General features: G+C 34.9%; 1 protein-coding gene across 1 annotated transcript in view; it reads right to left on the bottom strand.

Moving 5' to 3' along the window:
• ITFG1 (integrin alpha FG-GAP repeat containing 1) overlaps positions 1-13,960 on the bottom strand; it is a 206,946-nt gene that overhangs the window by 98,915 nt on the left and 94,071 nt on the right. The window contains exons 9-10 of the mRNA XM_010950191.3: positions 2,873-2,967; positions 450-622 (exon numbers count right to left, since the gene is read on the bottom strand). Coding sequence (XP_010948493.3) covers positions 450-622; positions 2,873-2,967 — 268 coding nt within the window. The remainder of the gene's footprint in view (positions 1-449; positions 623-2,872; positions 2,968-13,960) is intronic.

Here is a 13,960-nt window from a genome sequence, read left to right as displayed (position 1 = left end):
AAACAGTAAGGCAACACTGAAATAATAAAGTCAGCATGTGCTAAGTGTCTTGCTAATTGCTTCATTTATTTTTATCTCATTTAATCTTCATTATAACTCCATGACAGAGGTATAATTATTACTCTCATTTTACAGATGGAGTCTTCAGACTCATCGTGGTCTTCAGACTCAAACTGTAGCTGTTCATTTGCTTATAAAATTTTTGACCTTCCACAGATCAAGTTTTGTTAAATCAAAAACAAGTCTTTTACTGTTCTGGAGAACCAAAAAGGAACAGGTATTCTAAGCAGTTGGAAGAAATTCAGGGACCATGTAAAAAACAGGAACTGAGCTCACTGTGTTTCTTAAATTATTTAAGGAATTGTACCATCTTGAGGTGCTATTCAGCTAACAAAGTGTCACAGTGAAGATATTTTATACATATTTCTCATATGACTTAATTTCCATACCTTCCAGATGTATTCTTCAGTATGGCAAGAGCATCTGGATAGCCATCCATGTTGTAGTCTCCAATACGAAGGGTAATTGGAATTGGTATTTCAGTTGGTCGTTGTTCATGTACAAATGGCACAAAGCCCCAGAGTGTGCCCTTATTGCTGAAATCCTGTAGGACAGGAACCCACTACGGATTAAGAGAAAAAAGATTAGATTTCATAGTTATTTTAGAAAAAAAATCCACCATTTGCAAAACAAATGACTCATGAAAAGTTCTCAAAAGCATGACTTAAGTTCTTATCTCTACAAAATGGTAGGGAATTATAATTTACTTTGATAAATAGGTAACTGACATTCTGGAATAAATAGTCCTCTTTAAAACTCATCACTAGTCATCTTTCCTTGAACTGGCACATAGAGACTTAGAAGGTTTTCACAGAATCAATAGAATCTTAGAACAGAATTGATGTTGATAATCATACAAGTGAATCGCCCATTTTAAAATCTGTGCTTATTGGAAATTTAACTTCAAATGAATAATTTTAAAAATTAGAGCAAACTATAATATCGCTTAATACTAATGTCATTTTAGGAGGACCAGCTTAGGAAGGAAATCAGAACATGACAGACTCTCCCTTGTTCTCCTGCTTTGCCTCTTATGATGACTTTAGTCATGATTCTCAGAGCCAAGCAGCTCTGAGGCTTTCCAAATAATACTAGCCCTGACAAGTTCTGCCTGCCTAGGAGAAAAAGCTTTGTCACCCAAACAGCTAGGAAGCTATACTTTAAATAAGTTCTTTATTTCTATATTTATTATAATGAAGAGAACAGAGAAAATAGGTTGATTTCAAAATGAGCTTTTGGAAATCCTTTTCTCTTCTGAATGCTCAAATCTTTACTTTTAATACCCTAATGCAAACTAAAAATCTGAAGAGTGGAAATCATCACATTAAAATTATAGATGTGCCCATAATTAGCTAAGAGTATGGATTCTGGCACATAACCTGGAGATGTCCAAACAGAAGCAGGTGCAGCTGGCTTGAAATGGCAGGAGGCCAAACATGCCTACAGATGTTTTTTTTCTTATAAGCAGGTGACTCACTTATATGGCTCCAAGCCAAACTATATAAAAAAAAGATGGCTTCTTGAAAAGGGTTTTTAGTACACAGCGTATTCCAAATATTTTCTATGTTATCCATAGAAAGCATAATTTACCAAGGAAAAAGAAAAAAAATAGCTTAACCATAAAGACAAATTTACAGAAAATGAGCTGTTTTGAAAAACTGATCTGCATCTTCAATTTGTCAGTATTTCTTAAAATAAAAAGTATTGTATATTATCAAAATGTTTTGATGTTTCATGTGACTGAAAAAAGCTGTTTTGGTTTGAAGAGGATGGGAAATTTCAAAAAAATGCTAAGTTATCACAAGTTTCTGAAGAGACTGACAGTTTATTGTTGAGTATAAAGTATTTCTGTTAAGGTAAATGTATTAAGGTCTAAGCAGTAAAAAGATTTTTCATTAATATGACATCCTTAATAGTCAAAAAAGAACTGTGACATTTATCTTCCCAGAGAGAAATGATTGTATAATTTAAAAATATTCTTATAGCAGTCTGTCACTTGAAGACAGGCTATAATTACTAGGTTTACTTTATAGCTGTGAACCAATAATGAGGTGTTACTTGACCTAATGTTTTCAGTGATTCAAAACTTAAAAAAAAAATCCAAGATAATAAACCTTATGGGTGTATGAGTTAAATGCTTTTAGAATGCTGACTGTATGAATATTTGTTTTCTTTATTATTTTAGTATAAAAGGTAGTATTTTTTAACCATAAGAGCTATAAAAATCAAAATGTTATTCCATCATTTATTACCCTCAAACAGAAAATAAAACTGCTTAATTCTACTACTGTATTACTGGTTTTCTTTCAGGTGCTATCAATATGGAAAAAGTCTCAATGTCATAATGTATCATTTCCATATTAATCTTCTGCTGTGACAATCAGATTCTAAACTGTTTAACTATAAGCTACAGAGAAAAAGTCAGCATGAGAGAATGAAGCAGATCTAGATATCACAAATTAAAACAGACTTTATTAAAGACTAGCCTTGAAGACAGATACAATGTTCTTCTACATAATCCTTTATTATAGTTACAGTGTGTTTTCCCATATTCCCAGCATGTAAATGGCTAACACATCACTTAACTACAAGATCAAGAATGGGTCTTTTTTACTAGAAATGATTACAATAGTACTTTCCTCTCAGTAAACCCATAAAAACAATTTAAATACATTTCAGTAAGTTAAAATTGAGGAAGTCAATTTATTTGGGGTTTTTTTCTGTTCTGATGCCTCAGATACTTTTTCTAATCTTGGAAGATTTTTTTTTCAGAAACATAAATCTAATTACATTAAAAAACAAGTAGATATACCTGCTTTGTTCTGGATCTTGATAAGTAAATGGTACTCTTCTGGCAGTTTTTATCTTCACAGCCTGGCAGTAAGTGATCCATGTGTCCGTCTCCATCTGCCAAAAGAAACTTCAAGAGTTCATCAACTGCCACAGAGTAGTGTTCTTGTATGGGAGTTAAATTTCCTATTTGTTCAAAGTCTGCATCAATCTAGCTAAACTGAAGAATATGATTAACGGCTTTGTAGTGAATGTAATTCAATTAAAAAAGTACTCTGGCCTTTGCTATCCTGTTAACCAGACTGTGTCTTGTTTTAAATTGCTTACTTTTCTGAGGTTAAATATTTATCCAATGTTGGAAGAAGACCTCATTTCAGACTTTAATGTTAAAATCATCAATTAAAAAAATGTGACTTTTAACTTATTTACATAATTATCACTGCTGCCCCAGGAGAAAAACAAGCATGTCAATAGTAACCCATTATTATATGGCTTATTTTAAATGTCTTTACACATAACTTATCTTTACAAATACTTTTAAGTGACAACGAACTTACAAAGCTCTCAGCACCCTAGCTTCTAAAATGCACAATACATTTTTATCAATAAAAAGGCAAATGAAGGGAATATAGATGTAATTTCCAACTGACTGGTTTTTAAACAGCTGTACAATGTTCTGCAAAGACCTCTAAAGATGAGGTTACTGAGGAACTTGGAGTCATCTCCTCTAGTGCTCCCTCCTATCTACTGCTCCCTGCCTGATGGAGTTTACAGATTTTGATATCCTTGAGCTAAATCTCTGCAGGGATACAGGGACATTCATAATGGAGTGGTCATGTAGCTTATAACTTTGGGCCCTAAATTTATGTTGCTTTAATCACTAATTTGCTATGGTTTAATTTATCATTTAACGTGTGCCCGAATGAATACCTTTGCTTGTAAGGATATATAAGGGTTAAGAATAAAAAAAGTCCTTCCTTAAGGTTCTCTTACCCTGGGAAGCCCCTTCACCAGTGGGCTTCACCAGAGATCAAGTGGGATAGAAACGGAGCTTCAGAAGTTCAGAAGAGAGTGCAGCGACTGGTTTGTGGCAAGCAGAACACGGAGAGACTGGCACAAAGGATCCATGCCACCCTGCTGCACACTCCAACCTGAGATGCGCAATTGCATCTTGGTTTGGTAAGTCAGGAGTTTTACTGTGTCTTGGGTTGGTATGTGTGGGGGTGCTGGGTGCTGAAACTTGGGCTTCAGAGAACAGAACTGGGGAGAGGACATGGATTGGCTGCAAGAACACAGCCTGAAGGGGCTGGAATGTGGTATGGGTTGAAACCAGGAGTTTGTGCAAGGGAGGCTGGGTCTGCCATCAAAAGCCCCATTGTTAACAAGTGAAGGGAGGGATGGGACCCAGCCAAAGCAGCCTCTGAGCATACTCACAGGGGCGTGACCCTGCCATAGAAGACCCATTGTTAACATGCACTGTGAAGAGAGGGGCGGCACCCAGCCATAGCAACCTCCTTATCAGTGAGCTCACAGTCTCTAAGAACTCTGGGAGCACGCAAACACTGGCAGGTTGCCCTCAGACGGAGGCAGGGCTGAAATCTAAGCCCGGTCTCAGGCGGCTTTGGTGGATTTATGCTGCTAGTGCCTTTGTAAACTCAGCACCTGCAAGGCATCCGAGCATTACTGGTGCGCTGCTGGGGCAGACCTGACCTAAGCAGTAGGTGTGCTCACGTGGAGGTGGGTCTGGGCTCTGGGCGAACTCCGTGCCTCCCACAGTGGATCCAGGTGTGCAGCCTTGTGCGAGTACAGTGGGTCGTGGTGTCTAACTTCAGCAGATCTGCCCTGGTGCTTTGTGAGCACAGCGCATGAGGGACACCCAGGCAGACTGCCTGCATTCCCATGGCTGATACAGGGCCGAGGGCAGCACCAACAGTGTACTTTGTGAGCCTGCACAACCGGTAACAGGTGTTGTGCACTTCCTAGTGGACAGCTCCTACAGGGAATACTCAGTGGCTCATCTCTCAGAGGAAGCACTCCAGCCCCACCTACCTCACACAGCAGCTCAGAAACGGATCTGGGGCCTTCTACTCAAACAAGAGGGGAGCCAACCTGGCCCCCGACAGGGCTGTGGCAACCACAGAGCAAAGAGGAGGCCCTGCTCAACATCCAGTGCAGGCTCTGGTCATCACAACACCCATCACACCCACTATGAAGGGGGTAACAGCCAGAACACATGGAGGAAAGATGTCGTGGCCATCCATACTAAAAACGGTCCTTGCAACAAATTTATCAGATGCATGTCGGCTACACAGGGACACTCCCATATAAAAACAGCCCGTCAAAAGATCCAACTCCAGGCAGGAGTATTTGGAAAGGAGACAGCTTTCCAAAGGCATAAACATATATCATAGTTAAAAAAAAATAAATAAGAGCTAGTCAAGTTAAGATTTAAATGCAGAATGTGATTTATAAACTGGCTCTAGTAATATCATAGACTTCATTAAAAGCCAAACCATCTTATTGCAATTAAGGTGGGACTAATCAAGAAGAACATTACTAAGTCTCCGTCCTTCATTTTTACACCAATGGCAAAATACTCAGATTAGATTCTGATTTACACTTTTCTTTTCTCCTAGTTTCTCTTTCTTCTAAGTAGTTTCCTATTTCCCACAAGTATTTTGACGATTACTTGGCTGATATTTAAATACTAGGAAATAACCTCCTGTTAAACATATAACTAAATCACATAACATCATAATTACGTTTTTAGTAGGAATTACCAGCAATTTTTTACAGATATGGTCATAGAAATCTAACACTCTATCAGAGAATGTGCTCCTTGTACTGACTCTAAGTGCTATTTTTTGATATTCAGGGGAAGTGACAGAAAAGCTTTCTGAGAGTCCAACTTATTAATGCCCAAAGGAAACTTCCTCCCTCTTAAATGCAATCAACTTTTAAATCTTATATGTTTCACTTTTTTGCATGTTTAAAAAATACTTTTAATTTGTAAATAACTTAAACTTAAAATAGTACAAGAACGCCTGTAAATGTTTTAACTAGACTGGCCTATTAACATTTTATCCCATTTATTTTATCATTTGTGTTCTCTGTGAAATCAATTTTCTTTTGAACTATACATACATTATGGCCTTTTACCCTTAAATACTTGGGTGTGTATTTCCTAGGAATAAGAATATTCTCTTATATAACCACAGTACAATTACCAATTCATCGATTCACAAAGACACTTTTATCTACTGTACTATATCTATATTCCAATTTTGTCCATTGACCTAGTAATGTCATGTATAGCATTTTTGCCCTTCTAACACAGGATCCAGTCTAAGGGTAGGAACTGCATCTTTAGTTGTTATTTTTAGCCTCCTTTAACCTAGAATATTTCCATAGGCTTTCTTTATCTTTTACAACGTGCATATCTTTTTCTACCTCACACTATGGGAATCTTTTACTTTTTAATAAGCTATTATGTCTAGGGAAGAAAGTAGTTTCAGAAAAATAAGCTTATTACTAGTTATTAGAAACTAGTAATAAGCAAATTCTCTGAAAAATGTGACTATGAGGAAAGTCCATGCTGATGGAGGTACCAGTTTGAACTTTGCACACATTCCTTAAAGAAGTCCCAGGAATGACTAACTCTGGACTGCCTTCTCCTCAGGACTTCAGTTATATTACATACCTCAAGTGTTTTTGAAGGCTAAAATTCCCTCTCAAAGGCTTAACAGAAAATGTAACAGAAGGAATGACATTTTGATTAACTTATTTTATGAACTGTGGTGTGAAATTTGAGCACTGGAATGGCAGACCGCTAGAGATTGAAGGGCACGCTGAACACATGTAAATTTCCATCTGATGTTAACCTTAGCCAAATTTCAAACGAAATTCTCTAAAATAGATAATTTTAATGAGATAGATTGAATGATTCAAACGTATTTTCTGAAAATTTTTAATTTTAAAATCAAAAGAACACTAAAATAAAGTTGTTTCCATAATGGATTATAATGAATTTTGGTATAATTTTTCCTTTTTTAGATTAAGCAGAGGAGAAAGAGGAAGATACACATAAAAAAGGGTCACATTTACATTATGTTTCCTCTTAAACATTCAGGACATTTTCAGTCTCAGTCTCTGAAATTAATTGACCTGTTGTATCGTGTAAACAAAATACAACTCATTATTCTGGCACCAAGTCACTATTCAACTTTGTAAACCACCATTTCTTTAATGCAGTGATTCTTAAAGTGTGGTTCCTGGTCCCAGAGCCTCAGCATCACCTGGGAACTCGTTAGAAATGTCAGTTCTTATGCTCCTGCCCTGGTCTAATGAATCAGAACCTCTGAGGTTGGGGCACAGCAATCTATATTTTCATAAGCCCTCTGGCTGATTCAGATGCATGGTAAAATGTGGGAACCACTGCTCTAAGGCACTTACGCTGGTCTCCCACTGACACCAGGGGGTGCTATACATATCCTATTTCTGTCTTGATCATGCTCCTCCATTAAGAATAAAATTCTCTGGCTAGTCAAATTCCACTATTCATTTAGGACTCAGTTTGTATCTTGCTCCAGCCTCTTGAGACTGGCTGCAGGTTATCTTTTGCAAATTTTTGTGTCTTTTGGGCAGGGTAACTCATTATAGCAGTGGAACAACCACTCCTACATAAAACAACTGTTTTCGGTGAACATCTTGCCACTCCATGAGACTGTATGGAGATTTTGATATAATGGTAAGAAGAAAGAACCAGGATCAGTTCAGTTAGCTTTGGATTTTTAACCTGGCTTAACTCCTAATGAGTAATTAGACATGTACTTTTGGTGAAAAAACTGAGAAATAATTTTTAAGATATTAGAATTTGGGGAGCAACAGGTACAGCTGCTTTTGTATTTTTTAGGACTGTTCAAGAGGTATTCAGCTTTTTCGAAAGTCTTCCTCCTACTCTTCTCAGCTCCCTTTCATAGTGGCAAACACTGCAGCACATTTTCTTGTGTATCCTTCACTACATAGTCTTTGCATGTACATATAATATGTATAATTTTGCACAAAGGGTAGTGTACACTACACACTTTTTGGAACCTTGACTTTTGATTTAATATATCTGAGAACATTCCACATTCTTAAACTTACATCTGCCTTATATAATATAGCATTAAGTTTTATGGGTTTATCTCAATATAGCCAAATCTCTGTTGATGCAAACACTGAGTTGTTTCCCATCTTTTGGTAATCCAAATAATTCAACAATGAATAACTGCACACATAATATCTTGTCCTTGTGAGATTATACTATGAATTCTTAAAATGGAAATTACTGATTCAATGATTATATATAATTAAAAATTTTAAGTTAATCTCTGCAGAGTAGTTCTCAAACTAGTCTCAAGAATCCTTTGCACTCCTTTTAAAAGTCAGGACCCCAACAAGCTTTGTTTATGTGGGTTAAACCTATGGGTATTATTTCTATGGTTATTAACTTGAAATTAAGACCAAGAAATATGTAAATATTTAAGGGAAAAATAATCATAAATACATTGCATATAAACATAACTAACATATTTATGAAAAATAACTGTTCCAAAGCAAAAACATTCTGTGAGAAGAATGGCAATATCTGGCCTAGTAGAGAAAATTTGAATTTTCATACTGTTTTTGTATTTAATCTGTTGCTTTGGTGACAAATATGAAAGCGTATAGTTGGAAGAGGTATTTTAACAGGCTTTTCAGATAACTCTGATATTCCTCCATGAGCCACCACAACTCAGTAAGTGATCATTTCTTAAAGATTAGTTGAAATGAAGAATCTAAAGCTGTATCAATGAACTTTTCCTATTCTGTTAATTAAAATCCAGTAGTCTATTTCGCACTTTGAAAGGGGTGTTTAACTGATGCATGACTTTGTAAAATCAAACATCAAATATTTAGAAGACATTGGTTCATGAGTTATGTAGATCTTCCAAATGCTAAAATATTTTATTACATAGTATTAAAAAAAAGTTCACATTTGTTAATATCATCACCAATCTCATAAAAAAAAGTCTTTAGATACTGAAAAGCTGTCACCTCATAGTACCAGATAAAAGTTTTCCAAAATTCCAATTTTTGCTTGAAAGTACAAATTTTATCATTGGCACTTTTCTATTAGTTGTTTTCTTGAAGTGTCAGGTTCACTCTGTTCATTGTAGAGAAAATATCTACCAAATCTCCAAGTCTGAACAACCATAGTTTGTCTATCAGTTGTTCTTTCAAGCAAAAAATGGTGAAATTGATACTACATTAAGAAAAAAAAGTTAGTTCAGCTTGCAACTCAATCACACCAGTGTATTTAATCAAGACAACCACCACACTCTGCACGGAAGTGTTTTAAGCATACATATTATTTCCTGATAGAGTATTAAAAGGTGTGTTCTCAAGGGTTGAGATTTAATAAAATTATTAATTTTTGCTGTTTCATCATAAACATTCTTAAATGAAACTATTCTTATTTCCTTCCTCCTTCTTCTTTATTTCAGTGTATAGTGGTAAAGAATACAGTAAGTGTTAATAAAGTTTGGTGCTTTGATTTGTGCTGAATGGCAAGCAGCTTTTTATGTCATTGGTTTTTACCATCAGAGCAAATGTTAACACTGTGAAAAAGGCAAATAATATCTTAGTGTTCCTATGAAACAGTTTTGATCTTGTGGACCCCCTGATACAGCTGAAGGAAAACTTCTCCCAGCCTCCCAGGATCCATACTTTGAACCACACTTTGAGAATCTTTGCCAGAGAGGTTGCACCAATAAGCGAATTATTAAATATTTTGATTTTTGTGACTGTGATTATAAAAATGGCATTTCATTGTGGTTTTAATTTTTAGTTTTCTTACTAATGATGTTGTTGGCCTTTTAAAAATCGAAATATACTTAATTTACAATGTTCTATTAGTTTCAAGTATATAACACAGTGATTAAATATTTTATGGATTTTATGCCATTTAAAGTTATTACAAAATAATGGCTCTATTTCCCTGTGCTGTACAATGTATCCTTGTTGCATACTTATTTTATTACATAGTAGTTTTTGTCACTTAATCCCATACCCCATCACACCCCTCCCCTAAAAACAAGGAAGCCCAAAGTCATCAAAAGAAAGGAAATATTAAAGATCAAAGAAGAAAAGTAAAATACAATAGCGAACCCCCACCCTCTAGCCCAGAAAAGATCAATGAAATCAAGAGATGGTTTTTTGAAAGGATAAACAAAATTGATAAACTATCAGCCATGCTCATCAAAAAGAAAAAAGAGGGGACCCAAATAAACTATAAAAATATAAAAATCCTCAACAAAATATTAGTAAATCAAATTCAAAAATATTTACAAAAGATCAAACACCATGATCAAGTGGGATTTAATCCAGGTACGCAAGGATGCTTCAATATTCACAAATCAATCAATGTGATACATCACATTAAACAAAGGATAAAAATGACATGATCATCTCAATAGATACAGAAAAAGCATATGACAAAATTCAACATCCATTCATGGTAAAAACTGGCATCAAAGTTGGTATCGAGGGCACATATCGCAACATAAAAAAGGCCATTTATGACAAACCCAAAGCGAACATCATACTCAAAGGTGAAATTAGGCTCCTTTAAAATCAGGAACAAGACAAGGATGTCAGCTCTTCCCACCTCTATTTAACATAGTATTGGAAGTCCTAGCCACAGCAATCAGACAAGTAAAAGAAATAAAAAGGCAGCCACATCGAAAGGGAAGAAGTAAAACTGTCACTATTTGCAGATGATGTAATACTATATACAGGAAACCCTAAAATCTCCATCAAAATATATTAAAACTAATAAATGAATTCAGTAAAGTTGCAGGATATAAGAGTAATACACAGAAATGTGTTGCTTTTCTGTATAATAATAATGAACAATGAAAGAGAAATTAAAGAAACAATCCCATTTATAATCGCATCAAAAAGAATTAAAACAGCTAGGAATAAACTTCACCAAGGAGGTTAAAGACCTATACTCTGAAAACTATAAAACATTTATAAAAAATTTGAAAATAACACAAGGAAATGGAAAGGTAGTCCATGCTCTTGGTTTGGAAGAATTAATATTGTTAAAATGGCCAAATTATTCAAAGCAATCTACAGATTCAATGCAATCCCTATCAAAATACCCATGACATTTTTCACATAACTAGAAGAAATTATCCGAAAATTTATTTGGAACCACAAAAGACCAGAATTGCCAAAGCAATCTTGAGAAAAAGAAAGAAAGCTGAAAGCATCAAGCTCCCTGACTTCAGACTATACTATAAAGCTACAGTTATCAAAACAGCACAGTACTGTGCAAAAACAGACACAAAGATCAATGGAACAGACTAGAGAGCTCAGAAATAGGGGACCGACACACACATGGTCAACTGGTCTAAGACAAAGGATGCAAGAATATATGATGGAGAACACACAATGGAGAAGAGACAGTCTCATCAATAAGTTGTGCTGGGAAAACCAGACAGCTACATGGAAAAAAACAAGGGTAGAACATTTCCTCAAACCACATACAAAAATAAACAAAAAATGAATTAAAGACCTAAACTGTACGACCTGAAACAATAAAACTCCTGGAAGAGAACACAGGCAGGAGGCAGAACACTCTTCGTTCTGTATGTAATTTATTAATATTTTCCCTTATCGCTTCTAGGTATTTCTTATAATTTATAAAGACTTTTCCAATTCACAGTACTTTGGGACATTATTTGCACTTTTAAGTCTTAGATTCACTTGGAATTTATTTTAGCATAAGAGGTGAGTTACGATCCTACTGTACGTTTTTACAGATGGATATATCCATTTGTCTCACACCACTTACTGAATGATCCATAATTCTCAGAAAAGAAAATCTTATATATTTGTCTATGTCTGTAAAATGATCAAAAGGAATGTAATTTGGCCACAGCAAGGGGTCACTGTGAGAATTTAATGTTGGGAAATAACTTGGGAAAAATTACAGAGCAGTAAACAACCATAAAAGAGCACGTTATTCCTCTGTATCCCTTCTATCACTGTGGTATGCTGTGTGCACTTAAGACAGTGGTATGTAGTAGGTAGGCAACAGAGTAAAAAATGTGTAACTCTTGGAAGGACAGAGCGCTTTTTCTTGAGTTCACACTTTCAGGGCTTACTGTAATGCTTCCAGTAGGAAATGCTGAAACATTTGGTCATGAAAAATGAAAGCAACAATTTAGGATTTAACAAATGTTATTCCATAGATGAGGGAACAAAAACTGTAAGTAGAATGGCTAAATATTTTGATCTATAGCCTGGAACTCTGAGTTCAGTAACAAAAATAAATCAGTGATTTCTGAATTACAGAGTAGAACATGTCATGACAGCCCAAATGGGGAATAAATCAAAATGACTCCTTCCACCATGTGGAAAGTTTACCCATGGATGGCAATTGGGTATACAAGATATAAATACTACAAGTCACACAACTAATTAATGACAGAAGGTTCTAAACAGAACTCAAGGCTTTCTTTAACTTTTAACATGTGGGACCCAATGCTGGAAGATTTATATACAGAGTTTCTAAAACTTCATTTCTTGCTAAAATGGACCTAGAATATCAGTAAAAGTAACAGCTTTCCAGCTTAACAACAACAACAGCTTAACAACAACAACAGCTTAACATTACATATGTTAAGAGACATGTGAGATATATGACACATAATGCATTCACATATTATACATTTTTCATTATTCATTATTAACATAAAGCTGGTAATACACATACTAAAATACAAAACATTTCCTTGTCACTATAATATAGTATATTACTTAATAGTTTTCAGAAGAACACATCGTTAGTGTAAGAGATATTATTGACACAGAAGTACTCTGAATATGATATAAAGCTATTACAATATAATGGCCAGATTAGATTTTTTAGGGCAATAAAATTTAGAACTTTATAATAAATGGTGAATAGTATAAAAAATAGGGGTCACACATGGAAATATTTGATTTCTTTCTTTTTTTAATGTTCATTAACCAAACTATGACAATAAGAAACAGGTGCTATAAAACACACATACACACAGATAGGAGAAGAATCTATCACATTACCATGTAGAAAGTATACACTCATTTTCTTCAAAATTGAAACATGATATTCATTTTGAATGACATAAATTGCAGAATTATGAATAAATATATCAGTTTACTTATTTTTCTTCAGGTGATAAATAGCATATAGGTTGATTTTCAAGTTATACTACTATAAATACGGTATTAATATACTCATGTGGTTGAAGACAAGTTTACAAAGTGCCAGGGAATTAACAGGATTTCAGTGATAAGAAACAGAGCTTGTGAAGGAATATGAACATGATCAGACAGAAAAACTACAATTCTTTAAGATGTTGCTGGTTACCATCAGACATGGTAATAATGGCTGGGGTCAAGGATATGGAAAGTTAACTAAATTTACTTTTAGTTTAGGTTTTGTGAATAGCTGGCCATGAAATACAAGTTTCACAATGACAGTTTTCTCTTGTCAATTTTATTTATTGTTCTTATTGAAAGGATAAGGTGTTTTCCCTTGTCATTTCAGCTCCTAATTATCTATCGAGTTTCAATAATGTCTCCAGGATACTTATCTACTGATGCTTTTCTGTTTTGCTGAATATACTGATTTTTTACTACTATGTCTGAATACTTTTTATCCTAATTAAGAACACTACAAAGCAAATTCATGACCTATTCAACTTCCTGTTCTGAGTTCCCTCTGCTCTATTATGTGACTAGTGGTAAAAGTCAACTGTTTTGGTGAGTAGGGAGGTAATGGGGTAAAGAGGCCCAAGTTAGCCCAGACACCAATAGGTACATGATAGTAGAAATGCCTACTAAACATTCTACACGGCAATGGCATTCTTTATTTTACTTCTGGAAGCTAGGAAGAGGGTAAAAAGAAGGCTGGATTAGATTATTCTTAAGATTCTTATGATTAAGTCTAAACTCTATGAATATTATTTTATATTAGCTATCAAACATGCTCTAAAATAAGAATTCTCTTGGCTTTCCTTAACAAAAATGA

This window comes from Camelus bactrianus, chromosome 9 (assembly GCF_048773025.1).
Source record: "Camelus bactrianus isolate YW-2024 breed Bactrian camel chromosome 9, ASM4877302v1, whole genome shotgun sequence".
NCBI classification, from domain to species: Eukaryota; Metazoa; Chordata; class Mammalia; order Artiodactyla; family Camelidae; genus Camelus; species Camelus bactrianus.
The sequence above is the reverse complement of the archived record's forward strand: the minus strand, read 5'-3'. Positions and strand labels throughout refer to the sequence as shown.